Source organism: Rhinichthys klamathensis, unplaced genomic scaffold (genome assembly GCF_029890125.1).
Source record: "Rhinichthys klamathensis goyatoka isolate OS25496 unplaced genomic scaffold, OSU_Roscu_1.1 h1tg000331l_1, whole genome shotgun sequence".
Taxonomy (NCBI): Eukaryota; Metazoa; Chordata; class Actinopteri; order Cypriniformes; family Leuciscidae; genus Rhinichthys; species Rhinichthys klamathensis.
The window spans coordinates 272791-295778 of NW_026606846.1; the positions used below are offsets into that span (position 1 = coordinate 272791).

At 42.6% G+C, this 22988-nt stretch overlaps 1 protein-coding gene across 1 annotated transcript; it reads right to left on the reverse strand.

The window, feature by feature from the left end:
• Window positions 1–873: 873 nt before the first annotated feature.
• On the reverse strand, window positions 874–5734 carry LOC130105963 (E3 ubiquitin-protein ligase TRIM39-like). The gene is made up of 6 exons (XM_056272153.1): window positions 5316–5734; window positions 4681–4776; window positions 4291–4521; window positions 4192–4214; window positions 3992–4110; window positions 874–1491 (listed from the first exon to the last, which is right to left on the reverse strand). Exons 1-6 carry the CDS (start codon window positions 5709–5711, stop codon window positions 995–997), a joined length of 1362 nt encoding a protein of 453 aa, XP_056128128.1. The 5' UTR covers window positions 5712–5734; the 3' UTR covers window positions 874–994.
• Window positions 5735–22988: the final 17254 nt, after the last annotated feature.

Here is a 22988-nt window from a genome sequence, read left to right on the forward strand (position 1 = left end):
AACGCCTGATGAGGGAAGAAGCCCCAATAACTCTACAAGTATAAGCCCCTTAGAAATACAAGACTCAATGCTTTTGCTCTGTGGCCTCTGCCGCTTTAATTATTGTAAACTATCATGTTGTAATGAAGCCATTGAGGTTTTGAGTCAGTTGCTCAATTTGACCTCAAGATGTCAGTAAAGCTACACTGAAGTCTCACTGCTCACAGGGACTGAGGACTGATTTTACATTATCAAGTCAAGTGTTTCTTACACATCTATTTATTTATTTCTAGACTTTGATTCTTCCACTCCACGACAACGCTTTAACTGCAGAAATGACAGTAATAATGGTGTATCAGTCTACAGTAAGCAGGCTCTTAAACAGCAATATTGCGGCTCTAACCAAACCTAAGACAGTTCATTGACTGCCCATCTGAGCTTCGACATGTTCAGCAGAAGCAAGCGGCTTCATGAGGACCGTGGGCGTCCCTGGAGCTGTTGGAGTATCAGTGACACTCACGTCCACATCATTGATCCAACAGTAAAGGAGTAGACAAACATACAGCAACAGAAAAGCATTCACAGCATCAATGTTCAACTTGTGTCTGAAATGCTGCGTTTACAGTGACTGACACTGAGGTCAAAGCTTAAGACTTTATTCTGAAGAGTTTCTGAGAGGTTTTATACATACGGCCGTGATTTGTAATTAGCTGAATCAAGTATTTCTATACTAAGCATTTATATTTCATCAACACTTTTATGGATTATTTCAACAAACAAATGATCATTTAACCTCTATGACTGAATTAATTGTTCATTTACAACAAAAACTTGCAAAAACAAAAGTAATATGAGAGTGTGGGTGTTGCTGTAGTTCTGGATATCAGTCATGTGATCATCATGGCCCAATCACAGCCACTGATACTCAGATCAACAGCACTCTTACTCATGTGATATGGATTAAATATTGGAGACATGATAAAAGCAGGAAGATCCAGATCTACAGGAGTAACGTTTACTTACTATTGAACGCTAAGATCCTCAGAGAGTCAGAACCATAGAATAATGGAAAGAGTGTGTGAGTGAAGGTGGTTGTGAATTTGTGTAGATGTGTGTTAGTTACAGGATCAGAGAACGACACCGTTCCACGGTCATTGTCCAGATACACTCTCACACGCTCAAGCTTCTGATTAACAGGAAAACCAAAACCTAAAGTCTCTCTGTCCTGATGATACTCCACACACCAGACATCAGTGTTGAATAAACCCCGTCCCTTCCTCTGGTTTGATGCTGTAGTTACTCCAAGAGTCCACCATGAACACTCTTTAACCTCCACATCCCAGCAGTGTGTTCCTGAGTCAAAACCCTCTGAACCCAGAACACAGGGATAACAGTCAAACCTCTCTGGATTATCAGGAAGAGTTTGATAGTTCTCGCTGTCTCTCACAATGGTCAGATCATCAGACAGGACGAGATGTGGATTCACAGTGTTTGGGTCCAGAATCACAGGAGCTGATGAGACACAATCAACACAAGCTTTTATTCTGATCTTCATATAATGATCAAGAGGCAACCCGACACCAATGATAAATTATGACACTCGTCCTGTAGATCAAACACACTTTCCTCTGATCACTGTCAGTGCTGTCATTAGTTTCACACTCGTTTTATCATCAGCGTTTATCACCATCAACTACAAACAGTAAATGTGTGATTCAGACATTTGTGTCCTATCAAGAGTTAAAATAACAATAAATCATTGAGATCTGTTGAGATTTACGCTGTAGATGAGAAACTGTAAGTGTGTGTCTGATCTTCAGCAGCATCTGATCATCTTCATTTCATTGCCTCCTATAGTCTGTGTATCAGTTTAAAACAGTTCCCTTTCGAAAAGGAACTCGCACTGCGTTGATTGACGCTATTTGGGAACACCGCGCGTGACCAGTGTCAGAAAGCTTATCCAATCACGGCAATCGTATTGGACGGCGACAGCCTATGACTTCGCTACTAGTGCGACCCGGAAGTATATAAGGGGCGTCTAGAGAACATGTCCTCCTCTTTTTGTCTTCAGGGACAGTCTTGTTTGAATCGCGATCACCTGAAAAACATTCAAGGTAAAGATTATAGCTGACAAAGGTTTCAAGAAGTGTGTGGATCCGTGTCCCAGGTTTTTGACACCCGATGACACACACAAGAAGAGCACGCACGATCAGTTCTTGAGGGAACTGTGTGTGCAAATTGTGAGAGTTTTCCTGCACTCTCGTCTGGCCCTCTTCTCGAGGAAAGAGGGACCGGCATCTGGATGGGTTATTAAATGAAATGATTTGATTCATGTTTGGATTCGGGTCCCGCTCACACTGAGGCAGAGTAGAGACTCAGATCATGGGGATCTCAGATGGAGCTCGCGGAGGAGTTTTGAGAGATGTGTTAATCTCTCACGCCCTTCGGAAGGTGGCGAGAGTGCGCTGCTGGAAGAGGACGTGTTGTCACTTAAATCCTCGGATCCAGTAGCGAGTGCTCGGCTCCCAGAGGAGTTGAGTAGCGAGTGCTCTGCTGGCACCGAGCCCAAGAGAGCAGGAGATGCTGATGAGGGTGAATAAGAGGTACAACCTGAACCCTCACTGCCTCCCTGCCCCGCGTATGTTGAGCTGTTGGGTGTTATGGAGCACACTTCAGCTAGCTTAGTAGCGCGTAAGGGAAGGAGACACTTGGAGCCGCTTGTTGTAGGAACGAACGGTTGAAGGCCCTTGAAGGCGGGTCCCCAACGAGTTGGGTGGTTTGCATTGCAAAAGCATGGAGCCCCATGAAGCCTCCCTGATTCTAGGCCAGAGTCTGGTCAACACTCAACAGGCTGAGCCTAGTACTCCAAACCTCATCTAGAGGGTCGTTCTGTAGAGTACTTTATTCCCTAAGTCTGATTGGAAGGTCGAAGGACTCTTGCATGGCCTCCCTGTTAGATCAGCAAATAATGTTAGAGACTCTGTTTAGGAAACAGACAGGTTGTTGGCAAGACTAGGTCAATAAAGTAGACCAGGTCATCCTCCCTGGTGGCATGTGGGGTTGACTTTCTCCCTTAGAAAGTGACTGGATGGGGCTCCTCTCGAACCCTGGCCATGTTCCCTTAAAGGAACCCCTTCCATTGGAAGTTGTTGGTTCCAAGCCTTTGAGCTGCCTTGGTAGGCCTTCGTTTCCAGGCTCATAGCTTGGGCAGTGGCCGTAGGGAATACTGTCACTGACAGCCTAGTGTTTGACCTGAAGGGGAAGTGTTTGTCTCATTTCTGATGTTTGTCACAGCCATTCTTGGCATGCACTCCCCTCAGCATAGCGGCGTGGGTATATCGTTCCTCAATAGCGTCAATCGATGCAGTTTGAGTTCCCTTTCGAAAGGAAACGTCTGAGGTTACGACTGTAATCTGTGTTCTCTGAGAAAAGGGAATGTTTCGCCATGCCTCGGGATGCCTGCTGAACAGTTCCCTCAGACGAAAAGTGGATGACATGTTCTCTAGACGCCCCTTATATACTTCCAAGTCGCACTAGTAGTGACTTCATAGGCTGTCGCCGGTCAATACGATTGCCGTGAGTTGATAAGCGTTTCAGACACGTCACACAGAGGCGTTCCCCAATAGAATCAATCGATGCAGTGCAAGTTCCCTGTTCTCAGGAAACATAGGTTACAGTCGTAACCTGAGACGTTTATTCTTTCTGTCGGTTGTGTTTGACTTAACTAACTAATTATGTTGGCTTGAGAAAATAAAAATTCACATTTAAACTGACAGAAGCCCATTAGACTGAAGTCATTATATATAATATTTCTAAGCTATCTATCTATCCATCTAACTATCTATCCATCTATCTATCTACCTATCTACCTTTCTATCTATCTATCTATCTATCTATCTATCTATCTATCTATCTATCTATCTATCTATCTATCTATCTATCTATCTATCTATCTATCTATCTAGCACCTTTAACTCTCCACCCATCCATCATCTCCTGCAGTCAGACTCACTGTATTGGACGATGTCCTGCATCTTCTTCCAGACTCTGAACGGCAGGTTGCCCAAGTATCGTGGCACATGAATCAAAGCTCCAGAAGCCATCTGTGGATCCGGCCGTGAGCTCTGGACTCTGGAAGAACATTCAGGAGTCAGAACTGCAGTGGCTTTGGATCAGAACCAGAGAGACCAGAGACAGGAGCAGATCACTCACCTTTCCATTGAGACTGGAAACTCCTGCAGAACAAACACACCATTATCATCAAGAACTCAATCAATCAACCAATGATCAACCAATGATCTGAGATCAGACCTTCAGAAAGCAGACGTCACTGGCTTTCATCATCTCCTCCATGTCTTTGAGTGTGTGTGAAAGAGCTGAGATGTGTGTGTTCATCTCCTCCAGCTTCTCCTTCATCCGCTGCTTCTTCTGCTCCTCTTCCTCCCTCAGTGCAGTGACTGTAGCTTCTTCTTCATCTCTGAGAAACTGATGAAGCTTCTCAAACTGCTGTTTAATCTGACGCTCTGTGTGCTCAGCTTGAGCCTGAAATCACATCACATTCACTTCAATCATCTCAATCGACTCACATCAACACTTCACATCATTCATATCAGAGATAAACTCGGAGATCCGACATATAACGGATCCAGAAGCAGATCACTGCTCGTCATTTACAGAAATAATAAATAAAAGTTTCCTCACCTTGATGTGTTGAACTGTTTTCTCAAACTCTACTTTAATGTTTTTATTGTGTTGAAGTTTCTTCTGCAAGGACTTCAGTGCTGTATTGAACTCCTTCTAAAATTGAACAAAAATACCGTTGAAGCTCAAGCAACAAGACAATGATTCAAAGCAAAGGAATAAATCCACCTCTGATCGGCACAAAAAAGCACAATTAAAGTTTTGGAGTTGTCAAATTCCTTAAACCCAATTGAGATGATGTGACAGGACCTTAAACAGGCAGTTCATGCTTGAAAACCCTCCTATATGGCTGAGCTAAAGCAGTTCTGCAAGAAAAGTGGGTCTAAATCCCAGAACAGCGCTGTGAAAGACCTCCAGTTATCACAAGCATTCGGCTCCAGTTATTGCTGATAAGGGGGTGATTAGTTTTTCACACGGGTGATAGATGTTAAAAATCTGTTTACTGATATTGCCTTTGTTTTGTGTTGCATTTAGTTTGAAGATCTAAATATTTATCATGTGACAAAAACAGAAGAAATCAGGATAGATACAGTACTTCTTCAAATTAAAGTAAATGTCATGAAATTGGGTAAATATTGAGTGCATGAATGTTTCTGTGTTTATGACTAATTTTTGTTTTGAGACATTTGTCTTACCTTATATGATGAGGCGACTTCACTGATGGGTCTGAATTTGTGATTGTCGTGTTGTTGTGAATCTCTGCACACAATACACACAGGCTGTTTGTCCTCCAGACAGAAGAGCTTGAGTTTCTCACTGTGTAAACTGCACATCTCCTCAGACCCTGATGAACGCTTCTCATTTCTCTCCTTCAGGAACGACTCACACAAGTTTTTTAACGGCAGATTAAATGGAGGATCTTCTTTTGAGGATCTTCTCCTGCAGACCGGACACTCCTGAGTTTCCCTGGTTCTCCAGAACTGTTGAAGACACTCCTTACAGACACTGTGACTACATGATAAAAGAACAGGAGTCTTGAAGATGTCACAGCACACGGGACAAACATAATCATCTTCAGCTGCTGAAGCCATGTTCACTGTTTGAGCTCCAGCACTCTAAACTTCACTTTCACTTTCTGAATGATGCTTTCAAAAATTTATCACAATAAGAATCACCCAAAAAAAAAAGGGGGATAACAAGTCAGTCTCTTCCTAGTAAGTGTTGCAAGAGGGAGGAGTTTCTTATCACCTTTGGGTGTTTTCAAACAGGTCAAACGGGAACGTTAGGATTTCTTCAGGTAAATGGTTTCAAAATGAACTTGCATTGAAATGTTAAAATATAATGAGGGCTCAAGGCTAAGGATTTTTTCTTCTGGCCCGGTCGGCCCAGAGGTTTAATTTTTTACTGGCCCTGCCAAAGTTTTCACTGGGCCCACCACACACACACACACACACACACACACACACACACACACACACACACACACACACACACACACACACACACACAAATAGGCCTAGTTATTGTTTTAGTTGTTTTTGATCCATGTAACCTTAATAAATATGGTTATGATTCAAACTACCAGACTCTAAATAAGATTTTCAGGTATAGGCTACAGAAATTATAATCACTAACCGCGCACACACACACACACTACACGTGATTCTACACGTGATTCACCCACCCCAGTCCTAGCCGGCAAATGAACTAAAACGTAACAAGCAGTCTAGGACAAGCAGTCACTCGGCGAGAACGTCAAGAGCGCGTAAGTTGTTTTTTCTTAATATCCAGTTCTCCTGTTGCTCTGTTTACCATTTGTCAAGTAAGTAGGGCTATTTTCGATTCTTTGCTTCTTTGTAATTTTTATCTTCACTAAATATCTTTATTTTAATTAGTCGCGTTCCTATTTTGAATATCTGCCGTCTTAAGGGTTGTAGTGTGTTTGTTATTGTAGCACTTAAGTATTGCTGTTCATAACAGCTAGTTTCGATTTGGGCCATTGTCGGGATATTTGCTTTCGCTGTGCTAATTGTAAGGGCTACCACAGCTGTCCTCACTCAGACGATTGATAGCATTATTTCTATGTAGTGTGCGCGCTGTCGTGGAAGCGTCAGCGGAAGCATTCAGCTCTCGTGTTCAGCTCTCGTGTGAAGACCGACTCGGGTAAAGACCTGCGACTCTACCTGCGCGACTCCACCGAGCAAGGACACCTGCAAGGCACTTAAAGTATCTTCTACACCCTTCCCTTTCCTACCTTTATCTCATTTCCCATTATCATTATGTGCTTTCAACACATTCCTGTTGTCTCTCGACAACGCTCTCTCACCACGCACAGAAGGCAGCGCAATACTGCTTATCTGCGCCCTATTCCCTCATCCTCACACTCACCTCTCACTCTTTCTATGGGTCTATGGAATTGTAAATCAGCAGTCAATAAAGCTGACTTCATTCCAGCCTTTGCATCTCATTCTACTCTTAATATCTTGGGCTTGACTGAGACCTGGATCCGTCCAGAAGACTCAGCAACCCCTGCTGCTCTCTCTAACAACTTCTCTTTCTCTCACACACCTCGCCAGTCGGGCAGGGGTGGGGGCACTGGTCTTCTCATTTCTAACAATTGGAAATATTCACCTCTCTCTTCTCTATGCAATAACAACTCATTTGAATATCATGCTATTACACTTACAACTCCCATGAAGATCCATATTGTAGTTATTTATCGCCCCCCAGGTCAACTGGGAAGCTTTGTAGAAGAGCTGGATGTGTTGCTGTCCTCTTTCCCTCAGGATGGCATCCCACTTGTAGTCTTTGGCGATTTCAACATTCACCTAGCGAAGCCGTATGCAACAGACTTCATCTCTCTCCTAGCCTCTTTCGATCTCAAACGGCTCATCACCACCGGTACTCACAAGTCAGGCAACCAACTGGACCTGGTTTACACACGCAACTGTATCACAGACAACATTTTGGTGAAACCTCTCCAAGTTTCAGATCATTTCCTCATTACTTTCAATCTACAACTCACTACCCATGCTCCACCAACATCCCCACCATTTACTTTCAGACGAAACCTGCGCTCACTTTCTCCATCCCATCTTTCCTCTGCTGTGTCATCTTCTCTTCCCTCACCCTCACATTTCTCATCTCTGGATGTGAATACTGCAACGGATACTTTATGCTCCATCCTAACCTCTTCTTTAGACAATATCTGCCCTCTCTCCTCTAGGCCAGCACGCACCACTCCCTCTCACCCCTGGTTATCTGAGGTTCTTCGTGAACACCGGACCGAGCTCAGGGCAGCGGAGAGGAAATGGCGCAAATCAAAAGACACATCTGACCTCAGTAGGTATCAATCTCTGCTCTCTGCCTTCTCTGTTGATGTTCACGCCGCAAAATCCACAACAAGATCAACAGCGCCTCTAACACACGTTCACTGTTCAAGACATTCAATTCTCTCCTCTGTCCACCTCCACCACCACCCACCTCCTCTTTAACTGCTGATGATTTTGCTAACTTCTTCACTAACAAAACTACCACTATCAGCAGTCAGTTCTCAGCACAGGAACCCAGACTAACCTCTCCCACAGCCAATAACCTTCTCTCCTCCTTCACTCCACTAACCGAGGAAGAAGTATCTAAACTTCTCCTCTCCAGTCATCCTACCACCTGCCCTCTAGACCCCATCCCCTCACACCTTCTACAAGCCATCTCTCCCACACTTCTACCAGCTCTCACACACATTATCAACTCATCCCTCCACACTGGCATTTTCCCTACAGCATTTAAGCAGGCTCAGGTAACTCCTCTGCTTAAAAAATCAACATTAAACACATCACTTCTAGAGAACTACAGACCTGTCTCTCTCCTACCATTCATTGCGAAAACACTTGAACGAGTTGCTTTTAACCAAGTATCATCCTTCCTGTCTCTGAACAACCAGCTGGATGTCAACCAATCTGGCTTCAAGAAAGGACATTCAACTGAGACTGCATTGCTGTCAGTCACGGAAGCCCTGCGGATCGCAAAAGCTGCTTCCAAATCATCAGTTCTCATTCTACTGGACCTGTCTGCTGCCTTCGACACTGTGAATCATCAGATCCTGTTGTCCGCCCTCTCATCACTGGGCATCACTGGAACCTCCCTCAACTGGTTTAAGTCCTATCTCACAGGTAGGTCCTTCAAGGTCACATGGAGAGGTGAGGTATCCAAAGCACATCAACTGACCACAGGCGTTCCTCAGGGTTCAGTTCTCGGACCGCTCCTCTTCTCCATTTACACCACATCACTGGGACCTATCATACAGGCACATGGTTTCTCTTACCATTGCTATGCTGATGACACCCAGCTCTACCTCTCATTTCAACCAGATGACCCCACAGTAGCTGTACGGATCTCAAGCTGTCTGGCGGACATCTCGGCATGGATGAAGGAACATCACCTGCAGCTCAACCTGGCAAAGACTGAGCTCCTCATCCTCCCTGCCAATCCGTCTCTACAGCACGACCTCACTATCCAGCTAGATTCATCCTCAATCACCCCATCAAGGTCGGTCAGAAATCTTGGAGTAATCTTTGATGATCAGCTGACCTTCACAGACCACATTACAAAGACAGCTCGATCATGCAGGTTTGCTATGCACAACATCAGGAAGATCAGGCCTTTCCTAACTGATCATGCAACACAACTTCTCGTCCAGGCCCTGGTCATTTCTAGGCTTGATTACTGCAATGCTCTTCTGGCTGGACTTCCATCATGTGCAACTAAACCTCTACAAATGATCCAGAATGCTGCAGCTCGTCTGGTCTTCAACGAGCCCAAAAGGGCCCACGTCACTCCTCTGCTCATCTCTCTGCACTGGCTACCACTCGTTGCTCGCATCAAGTTCAAGGCTTTGACGCTTGCTTACAGATTGACCACAGGTTCAGCTCCCTCCTACTTCCACTCACTACTACAAGTCTACATCCCTACCAGAAGCCTACGATCGGTCAAGGAGCGACGGCTCGTGGGGCCATCACAGCGGGGCACAAAATCACTCTCCAGAACATTCTCATTCACGGTTCCATGCTGGTGGAATGATCTGCCCACCCTCATCCGGAATGCAGAATCCCTGACAGCATTCAAAAGACAACTGAAAACTCATCTCTTCCGGGAGCACTTAACATAAAAAAATAAAAATCCTTTCCTCTAAAATCCTCGCTTGTCTGGCTTATGCTACTCCGAGCTATGTCTGAACTTTGTATTTTGAGCACTTCTTGCGTTGTTTTTGTCTCTTCACGATGACTCGCTTGGTTTAGTCCTCAGTTGTAAGTCGCTTTGGATAAAAGCGTCTGCTAAATGACTAAATGTAAATGTAAATGTAAATGTAACAGCTAACCGTTGCAGGCCTGGAGCGCTGCTTGTGTTCGGTGTGGCCAAACAAAATGACCCCACATGTCACTCCATGCATACAAAAATCATATAATGCTAAATATTTTTTACCACCAAACATCAAAATTTTACATATTACATTATACATTTCACTTCACCAATGAAATCCTTTAAACAAAAACTCTTAGTATAAATTAAACACACTTGAAACAATAAAATGACTAGAATGGATATGAACTACAATACATTTGTTTCTTAAGCTTAACTCTAAATTCTAATATTGTATAACTTTAAAATAATTTATTTAGTTCGAATGTGCAATAATGAACTTAATGCAATCTAAATTATTTAGCACTTAGTTAACTTAAATGCTTTTTAGCCCTGCGCTACATTAGTTATCTCGTCTTTAATGAGAAAACACTTCCCTACTGTAAAAGCTTGGATAAAACACAAGAATGAACAATGAAAATACACAAATGTTAATGGTAAAAGACCTCAAAACCTTTATGTGTGTTTAATTTATTGCTCTTTATCATGCATCTGATCTGGACCTTGGAGCAGTGGAAGAAAGTCGCCTGTTGCGATGAGTCCCATTTTCTTTTTATCACATGGACGGCCGTGTACATGTGCACCGTTTCAAACCTGACAATATCCACTGTTGAGGTCCAGAGTGGACAAAACGACAGCACCACTCAAGACCTCGAGAATTTCTAGGATAGTAGGAAGCGGATAGGTATCTGATTGAGAGACTGAATTTACCTTTCAGTAGTCCACACAGAAACAACCAATCTCACGGGAGAAGCCCATGCTGATGAGGAAGGCTCGATGACATCTTCTGCTTCGTAGGAGAAACACAGTAAGGCTTTTAAGTCTTATAGGAACATCTTGGGCATCATTAACTCGTTGTGTCAAAACTCTTGTTTTAGCTAAAACATCTATGCAGACATTAGAGATGTGTCAGAAAACATTCCTTCTAACCCTGTCCCTGCTAACAGTAGGATGATTACCATGGTTACCTTTAACAGGATTTGAACTTTGCTGACCTTTATAGCTTTTTGGACTGAATTGTATCAAAAACCTCCACACGTAATAACCTAGAATACTGTCTAACACTTGATGGCTGCTCTGTTAAGCCTTCGTCGTCGGTTAGGAATCTGGGTGTGCTCTTTGATACCAATCTTTCATTTGAAAGCCACGTGTGTAGTATCTGCAAAACCACATTCCTCCATCTTAAAAACATATCTAAATTACGCCATATGCTCTCACTGACAAATGCGGAACAATTAGTCCATGCGTTCATGACCTCAAGGCTAGATTACTGTAATGCTCTACTGGGTGGTTGCCCTGCACGCTTAATAAACAAACTCCAGCTGGTCCAAAACGCAGCAGCTCGAGTTCTTACCAGAACCAGGAAGTATGACCATATTAGCCCGGTTCTGTCAACACTGCATTGGCTGCCTATTAAACATCGTATACATTTTAAAATATTGCTGATTACTTACAAAGCACTAAATGGTTTAGCTCCCAGTACTTGAGCGAGCTCTTAACGCATTATAGTCCGTCACGTCTATTGCGATCTCAAAACTCCGGCCAGTTGATAATACCTAGAATCAGGGGCGATTCTAGGATTTTCATTTTAGGGGGCTCAGCCCCCAATGAGGGTATGATTTAAAAACGTCTCGGTTACGTATGTAACCCTAGTTCCCTGATAGGGAACGAGAAGCTGCGTCAAACGCTGTGGGAACGCCCCTGCGTTGTGCGTCATGAAGCACGTATGGAATCAGCCCAATGGAGAGATGAAACGTCATAGGCGGGTGACGTCATCGACCAGGAAACTATAAAGCACCCCAAAAACACAAGCGCATCAGCTTCTGATAGGCCTGAAGGAAGCGCTAACGGGAGTGCCGGGAGTATGGCAGAACGACGCAGCGTCTCGTTCCCTATCAGGGTTACATACGTAACCGAGACGTTCCCTTTCAAGGGAACTTCGAGCTGCGTCAAACGCTGCGGGAACGCGAATACCCACGTCGCCATAGGACCAAGTGACCGTCATGTGAGAACTAGCGCACAGAGGACGAGAGCACCTGTGCCCCAGGGGTAGAGCTTAAGTCTAGGTCATAGAACCTAACAAAAGTATGCGGTGAAGACCATCCAGCCGCATCACAAACCTCACTCAGGGATACTCCTGACAATAAAGCTTTGGAAGCAGCCATACTCCTGGTAGAGTGGGCTCAAACAGCCAAAGGTGAAGGCTGACCAGCCGACTCATAAGCATGTGAGATAGCCTCAACCACCCACTTGCTCATTCTCTGTTTAGACGCAGGACACCCTTTCCTGGGTGGCCCAAAGCACACAAACAGTTGTTCTGATTTCCTCCACAGGGCAGCTCTGTGGACATAAGCGTCTAATGCCCTAACAGGGCAGAGTAAATTAAGTTTCTCCTGGTCTGACGACAGAAATGGAGGAAGACAGAAAGAGAGAGAGAGAGAGAGAGAGAGAGAGAGATGTATGCATTTATATATGTGTATGTATATTATATATATATACATGTGTATAAATATATATATATATGTATATATATGTATATATATATATATATATATGTAATTTTGCACTAATGTAAATTGTTTGCCATGTACATTTCCACATGTACACATTATCTTCTCTCTGTCTCACCAAATAGGTTTATCTTTTGGAATTCGAATGTGTTCATTTCAAATAAGTTGCTGGAATATTCAGGGTCTTCACTCTTCAACGTTTGGTTCTAAAAGTACAGACCCAGAATTTCTAAAACATATCGAAGATGTTGACATCATAATCCTCACTGAAACCTGGTGTCGAAATGATGCGCTCACCTACTGTCCCTCAGGCTACTATGAAGTGATTGTGCCCTCAGTCAAAATAAGTACAGTCCACCGTGGACGAGACTCGGGAGGAATTCTAGTGTGGTACAGGGAGCATCTGGCCAAACACATTTCAACTATCTCAGTTGGAAAATTTCATTGCTGGTTAAAAATAAACCAAATTGGCATTTCTATTAGAGACACATATCTCTGTGCCATCTACATTCCCCCAGCGGAATCCCCTTACCATGAGGAGGAATACCTCAACAACATCCACACAGAAATCAGCCATTTCCAGGCCCAGGGGAATGTGCTGCTGTGTGGAGACTTTAATGCAAGAACTGGATCTGAACCCGATGACATAGATCCAAAGGGTAATGAATATGTCTTTGGCCAAAACCCCCCAAGTATCACAAGAAAACTTCCACCGAGAAACAACCTTGACCAGACAGTAAATAAAACCGGTAGAGAGTTAGTGCAGCTCTGCCGAGCCTCAGGCCTGTACATCCTGAACGGCCGGATCCGAGGGGACTCTTTAGGGAGGTTCACGTGTTGTTCAGGTCTTGGAGCTAGTGTAGTTGACTATGCCATCACTGACATGGACCCATCCTCCTTCAATGCATTCACTGTCAAACAGCAAACTCCGCTTTCTGACCATAACCAAACTAACATCTATATCAAAACACATCACACACCAGAACAAAACAGACTGGAAACCTGCCGAATGTATCAGGTCCAGCCGAGGTACAGATGGGCTACGGACAGCGCAGACAAGTTTGTCCAAGCCCTCAGTTCTGAAGAAATAAAAAATCTAATAAATACATTTATTAATAAGAAATTCGAAACAACTAAAGATGGTGTTAATTCGGCTACAAATGAAATCAATAACATATTTAAAAAAGCAGCACAGAAAAGTGAATTGAAAAAGAAAGGCAAAAAATACACAAAAAATACTCCAAAAGATGCAAAATGGTTTGACTCAGACTGCAAAACATTAAGAAAACAACTTAGAAAATTATCAAATCTGAAACATAAAGAACCAAACAACACTGACATAAGAACTGAATACTTTTCAAAACTAAAAATATATAAAGACAAAATTAGAGCAAAGAAGCAACACCATCTGACCAAAAGTATACAAGAATTAGAAAATTCAATAAATCATAATCAGTTCTGGGATATGTGGAATAATCTGAGCACGGCAAAACCACAAGACCTACCTATACAAGACGGAGAAATTTGGACAAATCATTTTGAAAACTTATATAAAGAAATCCCATCAAACCAACTCAATGATAATTATAATCTGACCAAACAAAATCTACAAACTTATGAAGAGACAATTAAAAATAATCAAAATCCACTTGACTTCCCAATTACACATGAAGAATTGGCAAACAAACTCAAAAGCCAAAAAGGTAATAAATCTTGTGGTCCTGACAGCATTCTAGGTGAGATGCTGAAACACAGCACACCGGAGCTGCTGAAACACACACACCGGAGCTGCTGAAACACACACACCGGAGCTGCAGGCGGCGCTGCTCAAACTATTCAACACCGTACTCAGTTCAGGCTGTTTTCCTGACATCTGGAGCCAAGGACTCATTACCCCAATCCATAAGAGTGGAAATAAATTGGACCCTAATAATTTCAGAGGCATTTGTGTGAGCAGTAATCTGGGGAAGTTATTTAGCAGTATTTTAAACAATAGAATTGTAAGCTTCCTTAACGAACACAATGTCCTGAGCTCGAGTCAGATTGGCTTCGTTCCAAATCACAGAACTACCGACCACATTTACACCCTACACACCCTAATCGATAAACACGTAAAACAGACCAAAAATGGAAAAATATTTGCATGCTTTGTCGATTTCAAAAAAGCATTTGATTCTATTTGGCACAACGGATTATATTATAAACTTTTACAAAGTGGTGTAGGGGGTAAAGTCTATGACATTATAAAATCAATGTATTCGAACAACAAATGTGCAATACGAATTGGCAACAAACATACAGAATTCTTCACCCAGAAAAGAGGAGTGCGGCAGGGCTGTAGCCTGAGTCCAGTCCCTGTGTGTGTGTGTGTGTGTGTGTGTGTGTGTTCACCAGGTGCAGGGCTGTAGCCTGAGTCCAACGCTGTTCAACATCTACATTAATGAGCTAGCGGTGCAGCTGGAGCAGTCTACAGGCCCTGGACTCACTCTACGGGACAGGAGCATCAAGCTCTTGCTGTACGCAGACGACCTGGTGCTGCTGTCACCCACTGCACAGGGACTACAGCAGCACCTGGACCTGCTGCACAACTACTGCCAGAACTGGGCCCTGGCAGTCAACCTCACAAAGACCAACATTATGGTCTTTCAGAAGAAGCCCAGATGTCAGGAACACAGATACCAGTTCAGTCTAGGCAGCACCGACCTAGAGCACACGATGCAGTACACTTACCTCGGCCTGGTCATCACTGCATCGGGGAGTTTCAGTATGGCAGTGAATGCTCTTAAAGATAAAGCTCGAAGAGCTCTATATGCAATTAAGAAGAAATTCCAAAACACTGAATTACCGATTCCAATCTGGTGTAAAATCTTTGATAGTGTAATCCAGCCCATTGCGCTGTATGGAAGTGAGGTTTGGGGTCCACTCAGTGATCAGAGCTACACTAGATGGGACAGACATCCAACAGAAGCCCTACACACAGAATTCTGCAAAATGATACTAAAACTACAAAGAAAAACACCCAATAACGCATGTAGGGCAGAATTAGGCCGATTCCCATTGATTATTAATATGCAAAAAAGATCCCTCAAATTCTGGATGCATCTAAAATCAAGTCCCACAGAATCGCTACATTTTAAAGCACTGCAAACCCAAGAACTGAACCCCGAAAAGAGTCTCCTCAGTCAGCTGGTCCTGAGACTCACTAACCCGACTAACCCTACTAACACTAACCAGTCTCAGACCAGCTCCTCACACACACATCAGAATAAACCAAATTATCAAACAGTCTAAAAATACATATTTGGAACATTGGGATCAGGAAACCAAAACACAAAGTAAATTACAATTCTATCGAAATCTGAAATCAAATTATGAAATGGAAGAATATCTCCAGAGTGTGAGAGACACAAAGCAGAGACGGATCCTGAGCAAGTACAGGCTGAGTGAACACAGTCTCGCCATCGAGACCGGCAGACACAGAAAGAGCTGGTTACCCCGAGAGCAAAGGGTGTGTGTTCAGTGTAGGACAGGAGAGATCGAGACAGAGACACACTTCCTCCTTCACTGTCACAGATACAGCTCAGTCAGAGACCTCTACTTTAACAAACTTAATAACTTAATACACAACTTTACAGCCATGACTGAAGTAGAACAGATAAAGATCTTACTAGGAGAGGGACAGACCGCAACACTGGCTGCCAGATACGTGTATGTGTGCCACAGCCTGAGAGACAGCAGGTGAATGTGTGTGTGTGTGTGTGTGTGTGTGTGTGTGTGTGTGTGTGTGTGTGTGTGTGTGTGTGACCTCAGGGTGTTTCCCTACTGCCCACCACAGTGACTTCAGTAATGTGTGTGTGTTTATGTATGTTAAAACACTGTGGTATCAAAATGTTCACAGATATTCTATTCTGTTACACTGTTCACTTGTACAATTAATTTAATTTGTACATTTAAATTTAATTTATGTTATAAGAGAGATTTGTTATAATATTCAAGTATTTTGATGTCTTTATAATTTTCCTATGTATTCCAAGCTTTGGCAATATTGTAATATATACAGTCATGCCAATAAAGCAATTTGAATTGAATTGAAATTGAATTGAGAGAGAGAGAGACAGAGGTGAGATCAGAGCTAGTGTGTGTCTCCCTCTGCTGGCAGACCTGTGTAACACACACACACTCTCTCTCTCAATCACACACACACACACTAGCTCTGATCTCACCTCTGTCTCTCAGTAAACACTGATGTATGCGAGAGAGAGAGAGTGTGTGTGTGTGAGTGAGAGAGAGAGAGAGAGAGAGAGAGAGAGAGAGAGAGAGAGAGAGAGAGAGAGAGAGAGAGAGAGAGAGAGAGAGAGAGTGTGTGAGAGAGAGAGTGAGAGTGAGAGTGAGAGTGTGTGTGTGTGAGTGAAAGTGTGTGTGTGTGTGTGTGTGTGTGTGAGAGAGAGTGTGTGTCTCCCTCTGCTGGCAGACCTGTGTAACACACACACACACACACACATGCTGGATACTGCTATCCATTTTTCATGATTATGAGAGTAAATTAAATTAATTTGCTTTGGTAATAAATACTAGTGTGAAATATCAAGCAAAATCAGAATGTTTTCGTCACTGAAGCTGATGTAATCCAAATCCTCACACATCTAAGTTCCCGCGCCCGTTCTTACGTTAGAAAGAAAAGAAAAACATTGTGTGTGACAGCTTGTTATCTCGGTGTCACTATGACTGACGCTGGTTTTAAAGGTGAAGCTAATAAAAATAATGTGTGCAGCCGTAGGCGAAGGTTAACCAACTCTAGGGACACGCTTCATCATCATCTCAGCATCCCGGATAAGCAGGGCCGTGCACAGGGGGGCTAGAGCCACTGCCCTTCTGCCCTCATCAGCTGAGGTGCCCCTCTCGCCCCCCTCCCTAACCCTCCAGAGGCTTTCCATAAAAACGTTATGTTATCGCTCCAGAATTTTCGCACGTCAAAAAATAAATACGACCTCACGTTATGTCAATCACACTTGCACACTGCCTCCGAAACTTTCGTCCGTCATAAAAAAATCTAATCGAACCGTAGCCAGCAGTTTGAATGGAGTTTGAATGGTGTTTTGACAATTCAGAGCCAACGAATCACGAATACGAAAAAACGCAGTGTGCAATGGCCTTTATTCTGTATTTTTTCCTGTGCGTGCACACACACACACATACACACACAACCCGACGCGTGCAGCCCTGCACATAGACAGAGCAGCGCGCAAGGACTGAACTGAGCTCTCTTTCGCGTCTGAATGGACAAATACACACAACATTATGTCTAAATGTCCGTTTTGGAGATTATTCACTTAAACGCAGTCAGTTATGTCTTTACAGAACGTACAGTTGTGAGAATATCGGATGTGCATCAGTGCAATTGGATCTGCACACTCGGTCTTAAAGTGACAGTGCGTAATAAACCTAATGCCGTCTGTGCACTTAATATTACTCAAACAACAAAATAAAAAGAGAAAAGCATGCACTGCTCTTTAATAGCTTTAATAAGGATTAATTAGATTTAATTCAGACAAATAAATATGTCTGCTTGAAAGCATAAAGAATGATGTATGTAAGACTTTAATTTTAAGATATTATTTTATGTCACAGTGCTAAATATGTGTCTGTATTGCATGTTCAAACTTTAAAAATTATTAATATTATCAGGTTAATAGATATTTTCTACGGGAATATATAATGGGTTTGGACATTTTAGAGAAATTCTAAATTAATGCATTACAATTTAACACTGAACCCGTTAAATTTTAGTCGACTAAATCTACTGTAGATTTAGTCGACTAAAACCTTATTGTATTTCGTTGACTAAAACTAAAACAATTCAGATGACTAAAATATGACTAAAACTAAATGGCATTTTAGTCAAAAGACTAAGACTAAATCAAAATTTGCTGTCAAAATTAACACTGATCTAAATGAACAGTACCTTAGTATATTAGCTAGGTTACAATGGGGCTAAAGGAACACCCTAACATTTGCTTTTCACATATGATTGCAGAAAAATATATGTTTGAAATTTGATGGAGCAACAGATTTTGTGTGAAAACAGATTTTGTAGTGTTATACATCATTAGATCCTATTAAGTTTCTATTTTTCTGTGGATACTCACAATAAAAACAAAGTGTTGTGCTTTTCACCAAATAAAGAAAAACAAACATGATGCGAGTTCTGCGTTCTCTCTGTCAGTGAAGTCCATTCTGAAACGCGTCCTAAGATTAACTGTAACTCCGCGATTACTTGTCACACAGGCACGAGAGGTTTTTCTTTATGAAGCTTGTATTCTCTTCTTTTAAATGAAGTAATTTATATAAAAAAACAAATATTCTCAGTTTATGTAATCCGTTTGAAACCAAGGAGAGGTACAGTTTTTTCATTCTCCCCTCATTATCTTTAATGAGCCGAGGCCGCCACGCCCCTAGCGCTTTTCACATGGTAAATAGGTGATCTAACGTTAAGCATCGCACACGCCCAGCGATCAATGGCATAAAACACGATAGATTCATTGCGTTTTGAGGATTGCGTCATACCGTTTTGGCACGGTACTCCGACAAAGAGGCCCTTCAGATGATTCTGGACAGCGAGGAAGAATTCACTTTTCCTCAGAGGAAGATTAGCCTATAACTCGGACGAGGAACGGCTGCATTTTGAAGAACGAATTGATCCCGCGCCGAGGATAGGCCTACAAGTTCAGAGTAAGTTGTTTAGTGTTTCATAATTTCTTTTCTGATCGTATAGAGCTCAAATGAATTTTCAGACTATATTTTGCCTAGCTTTTGACATCTTACAGAAAAGATTGCCTCACAATATCCCTAATCCCTAATATTTCAGCCTCCGGTAAAATATGTGATATATGTGATAAATAAGTTTTGGTTAGCCTATGACACTACTTATGCTAAAATAGTGCCTTAGTGTCAGAGAGACCTGGAGTCTCAACAACAGCTCCTGATCGACCATCAACTTCACCAACTCTCTCTTCACACACTCGTGACTGAATCTAGTCTTCATTCACTCACACACTCATCTCTTCCCAGAATACTGTTTCCTGTTGCACTCTTCCCATTTCCTGTCTTCCCGATCAGAGCAATCCTCAGACACTCCTGATCCTCTGATGGACCTTCAGCTCCTGAAAATCACGTAGAGAAATAAAGATCAGAACTTAATTTTTGTGTTGTATTGTAGAAGTCGCAGCTGAATGATAATTGATTATGAACTGAAAAAAACTCTACTTATATGGACTATGGACCGTCTGACTTCTCAGAACTCTATGCACTTTATTGCTAATGCATTTTAAAAATGGATTAACATGGTCATACTGCATTTTGTGTTTTTATATATTTTTTAAGCACTGCTAAGAAGAAAAGCACTTTAATGATTGCACTACTGGTTAGATGTAAAAACTGCATTTCGTTGTACTGGTTGTCCTTACTTGTGCAATGACAATAGTAAGTAAGTAAGTAAGTAAGTAAGTAAAAGTAAGTAAAAACTTTATTGTCCCACGAAGGGAAATTTGTGTTGGGCCATCACCCATGCTGCCGTCAGTATACAGTAAACATACAACAAATTTACAAACCAGACAATATTAATAATAAAAATTGCATAACTTACAACTCCATACCGCCATCATTTAACATCTTTACAGACACTGGAATAAATGAGTTTTTGAATCTGTTCAATCTACAGCGAGGAACTCTAAACCTCCTCCCAGAAGGCAGCAACTCGTACTCTGTGTACAGGATATGCGACGGATCGCACACAATCTTTTTAGCTTGCGTTAAAGTAGCCTGTTCATAGAGGGTCTGCAATGATGTCTGTTCTTTCACTCCAATAATTTTCCAGGCAGTGTGGATCATCCGTACCAGTTTAGTTCTACATGCTACAGACAGATTACCAAACCAGACTACAATACCATGTCTAATTAAACTCTCGAAGACTGCCTGATAAAAAATTATCATAAACCTCTGATCCACACCATAAAGTCTAAGACGCCGTAAAAAGTGCAACCGTTGTTGTAATCTACTGCAAAGACTATCTACATGGATATTCCATGTCAGTAAATTATCAAAAAAGACCCCAAGATATTTATGTGAAGGGACCTGTGTGATGGTTTCATTGTGGATGATCACAGGCCTGTGATCACCAACTCCTCTAGGGTCGAACACCATTTCATTCGTCTTACTGACATTCAGAGCTAGGTGGTTATCCTCGCACCAATTCACAAACTGTTCAATCTCTGACAGATATTCAGACAAGTCCTCTGTCTTTTTCAGTAAACCTAAAATTGCAGTATCATCTGAGAACTTAATGATGTGGTTATTAGAATAACGCCTTCTGCAATCATCTGTATACAAAGTAAACAAAACCGGTGAGCTAACACAGCCCTGAGGGGCTCCTGTGCTTAATGTTCTAAATTCAGATAGTGTACCATTAACACTAACCTGCTGCCTGCGATTAGTCAAAAAAGAATAATAATACCATTTTATAATAAGTGGATTGACTTTAAAATCATTCAGCCTTGCAATTAAAAGATGTGGTTGCAACATATTAAAAGCTGAACTAAAATCTACAAATAAAAGACGTGCATACGAGCTTGGATCCTCTAAATGCCTATTTATAAAATGTGTTATAGATACACTCACCGGCCACTTTATTAGGTACCCCATGCTAGTAACGGGTTGGACCCCCTTTTGCCTTCAGAACTGCCTCAATTCTTCGTGGCATAGATTCAACAAGGTGCTGGAAGCATTCCTCAGGGAGTTTGGTCCATATTGACATGATGGCATCACACAGTTGCCGCAGATTTGTCGGCTGCACATCCATGATGCGAATCTCCCGTTCCACCACATCCCAAAGATGCTCTATTGGGTTGAGATCTGGTGACTGTGGAGGCCATTTTAGTACAGTGAACTCATTGTCATGTTCAAGAAACCAATTTGAAATGATTAGAGCTTTGTGACATGGTGGAAGTAGCCATCAGAGGATGGGTACATGGTGGCCATAAAGGGATGGACATGGTCAGAAACAATGCTCAGGTAGGCCGTGGCATTTAAACGATGCCCAATTGGCACTAAGGGGCCTAAAGTGTGCCAGGAAAACATCCCCCACACCATTACACCACCACCACCAGCCTGCACAGTGGTAACAAGGCATGATGGTTCCATGTTCTCATTCTGTTTACGCCAAATTCTGACTCTAACATCTGAATGTCTCAACAGAAATCGAGACTCATCAGACCAGGCAACATTTTTCCAGTCTTCAACTGTTCAATTTTGGTGAGCTCTTGCAAATTGTAGCCTCTTTTTCCTATTTGTAGTGGAGATGAGTGGTACCCGGTGGAGTCTTCTGCTGTTGTAGCCCATCCGCCTCAAGGTTGTGCGTGTTGTGGCTTCACAAATGCTTTGCTGCATACCTCGGTTGTAACGAGTGGTTATTTCAGTCACTGTTGCCCTTCTATCAGCTCGAACCAGTCTGGCCATTCTCCTCTGACCTCTGGCATCAACAAGGCATTTCCGCCCACAGAACTGCCGCTCACTGGATGTTTTTTCTTTTTCGGACCATTCTCTGTAAACCCTAGAGATGGTTGTGCGTGAAAATCCCAGTAGATTAGCAGTTTCTGAAATACTCAGACCAGCCCTTCTGGCACCAACAATCATGCCACATTCAAAGTCACTCAAATCAACTTTCTTCCCTATACTGATGCTCGGTTTGAACTGCAGGAGATTGTCTTGACCATGTCTACATGCCTAAATGCACTGAGTTGCCGCCATGTGATTGGCTGCTTAGAAATTAAGTGTTAACGAGCAGTTGGACAGGTGTACCTAATAAAGTGGCCGGTGAGTGTATATACAAAAAATAATTAATCTACACTCACCTAAAGGATTATTAGGAACACCATACTAATACTGTGTTTGGCCCCCTTTCGCCTTCAGAACTGCCTTAATTCTACGTGGCATTGATTCAACAAGGTGCTGAAAGCATTCTTTAGAAATGTTGGCCCATATTGATAGGATAGCATCTTGCAGTTGATGGAGATTTGTGGGATGCACAGCCAGGGCACGAAGCTCCCGTTACACCACATCCCAAAGATGCTCTATTGGGTTGAGATCTGGTGACTGTGGGGGCCATTTTAGTACAGTGAACTCATTGTCATGTTCAAGAAACCAATTTGAAATGATTCGAGCTTTGTGACATGGTGCATTATCCTGCTGGAAGTAGCCATCAGAGGATGGGTACATGGTGGCCATAAAGGGATGGACATGGTCAGAAACAATGCTCAGGTAGGCCGTGGCATTTAAACGATGCCCAATTGGCACTAAGGGGCCTAAAGTGTGCCAAGAAAACATCCCCCACACCATTACACCACCACCACCAGCCTGCACAGTGGTAACAAGGCATGATGGTTCCATGTT

What these genes read in the sequence shown, in the direction of transcription:
- LOC130105963 (XM_056272153.1), bottom strand. Translation starts at nt 5,711, where the DNA reads ATGGCTTCAGCAGCTGAAGATGATTATGTTTGTCCCGTGTGCTGTGAC. An exon ending in AAACAGTTCAACACATCAAG is followed by an intron (nt 4,522 to 4,680) that starts GTGAGGAAACTT and finishes ATGTGATTTCAG; the next exon opens with GCTCAAGCTGAGCACACAGA. An exon ending in GCAGGACATCGTCCAATACA is followed by an intron (nt 1,492 to 3,991) that starts GTGAGTCTGACT and finishes GTGTCTCATCAG; the next exon opens with CTCCTGTGATTCTGGACCCA.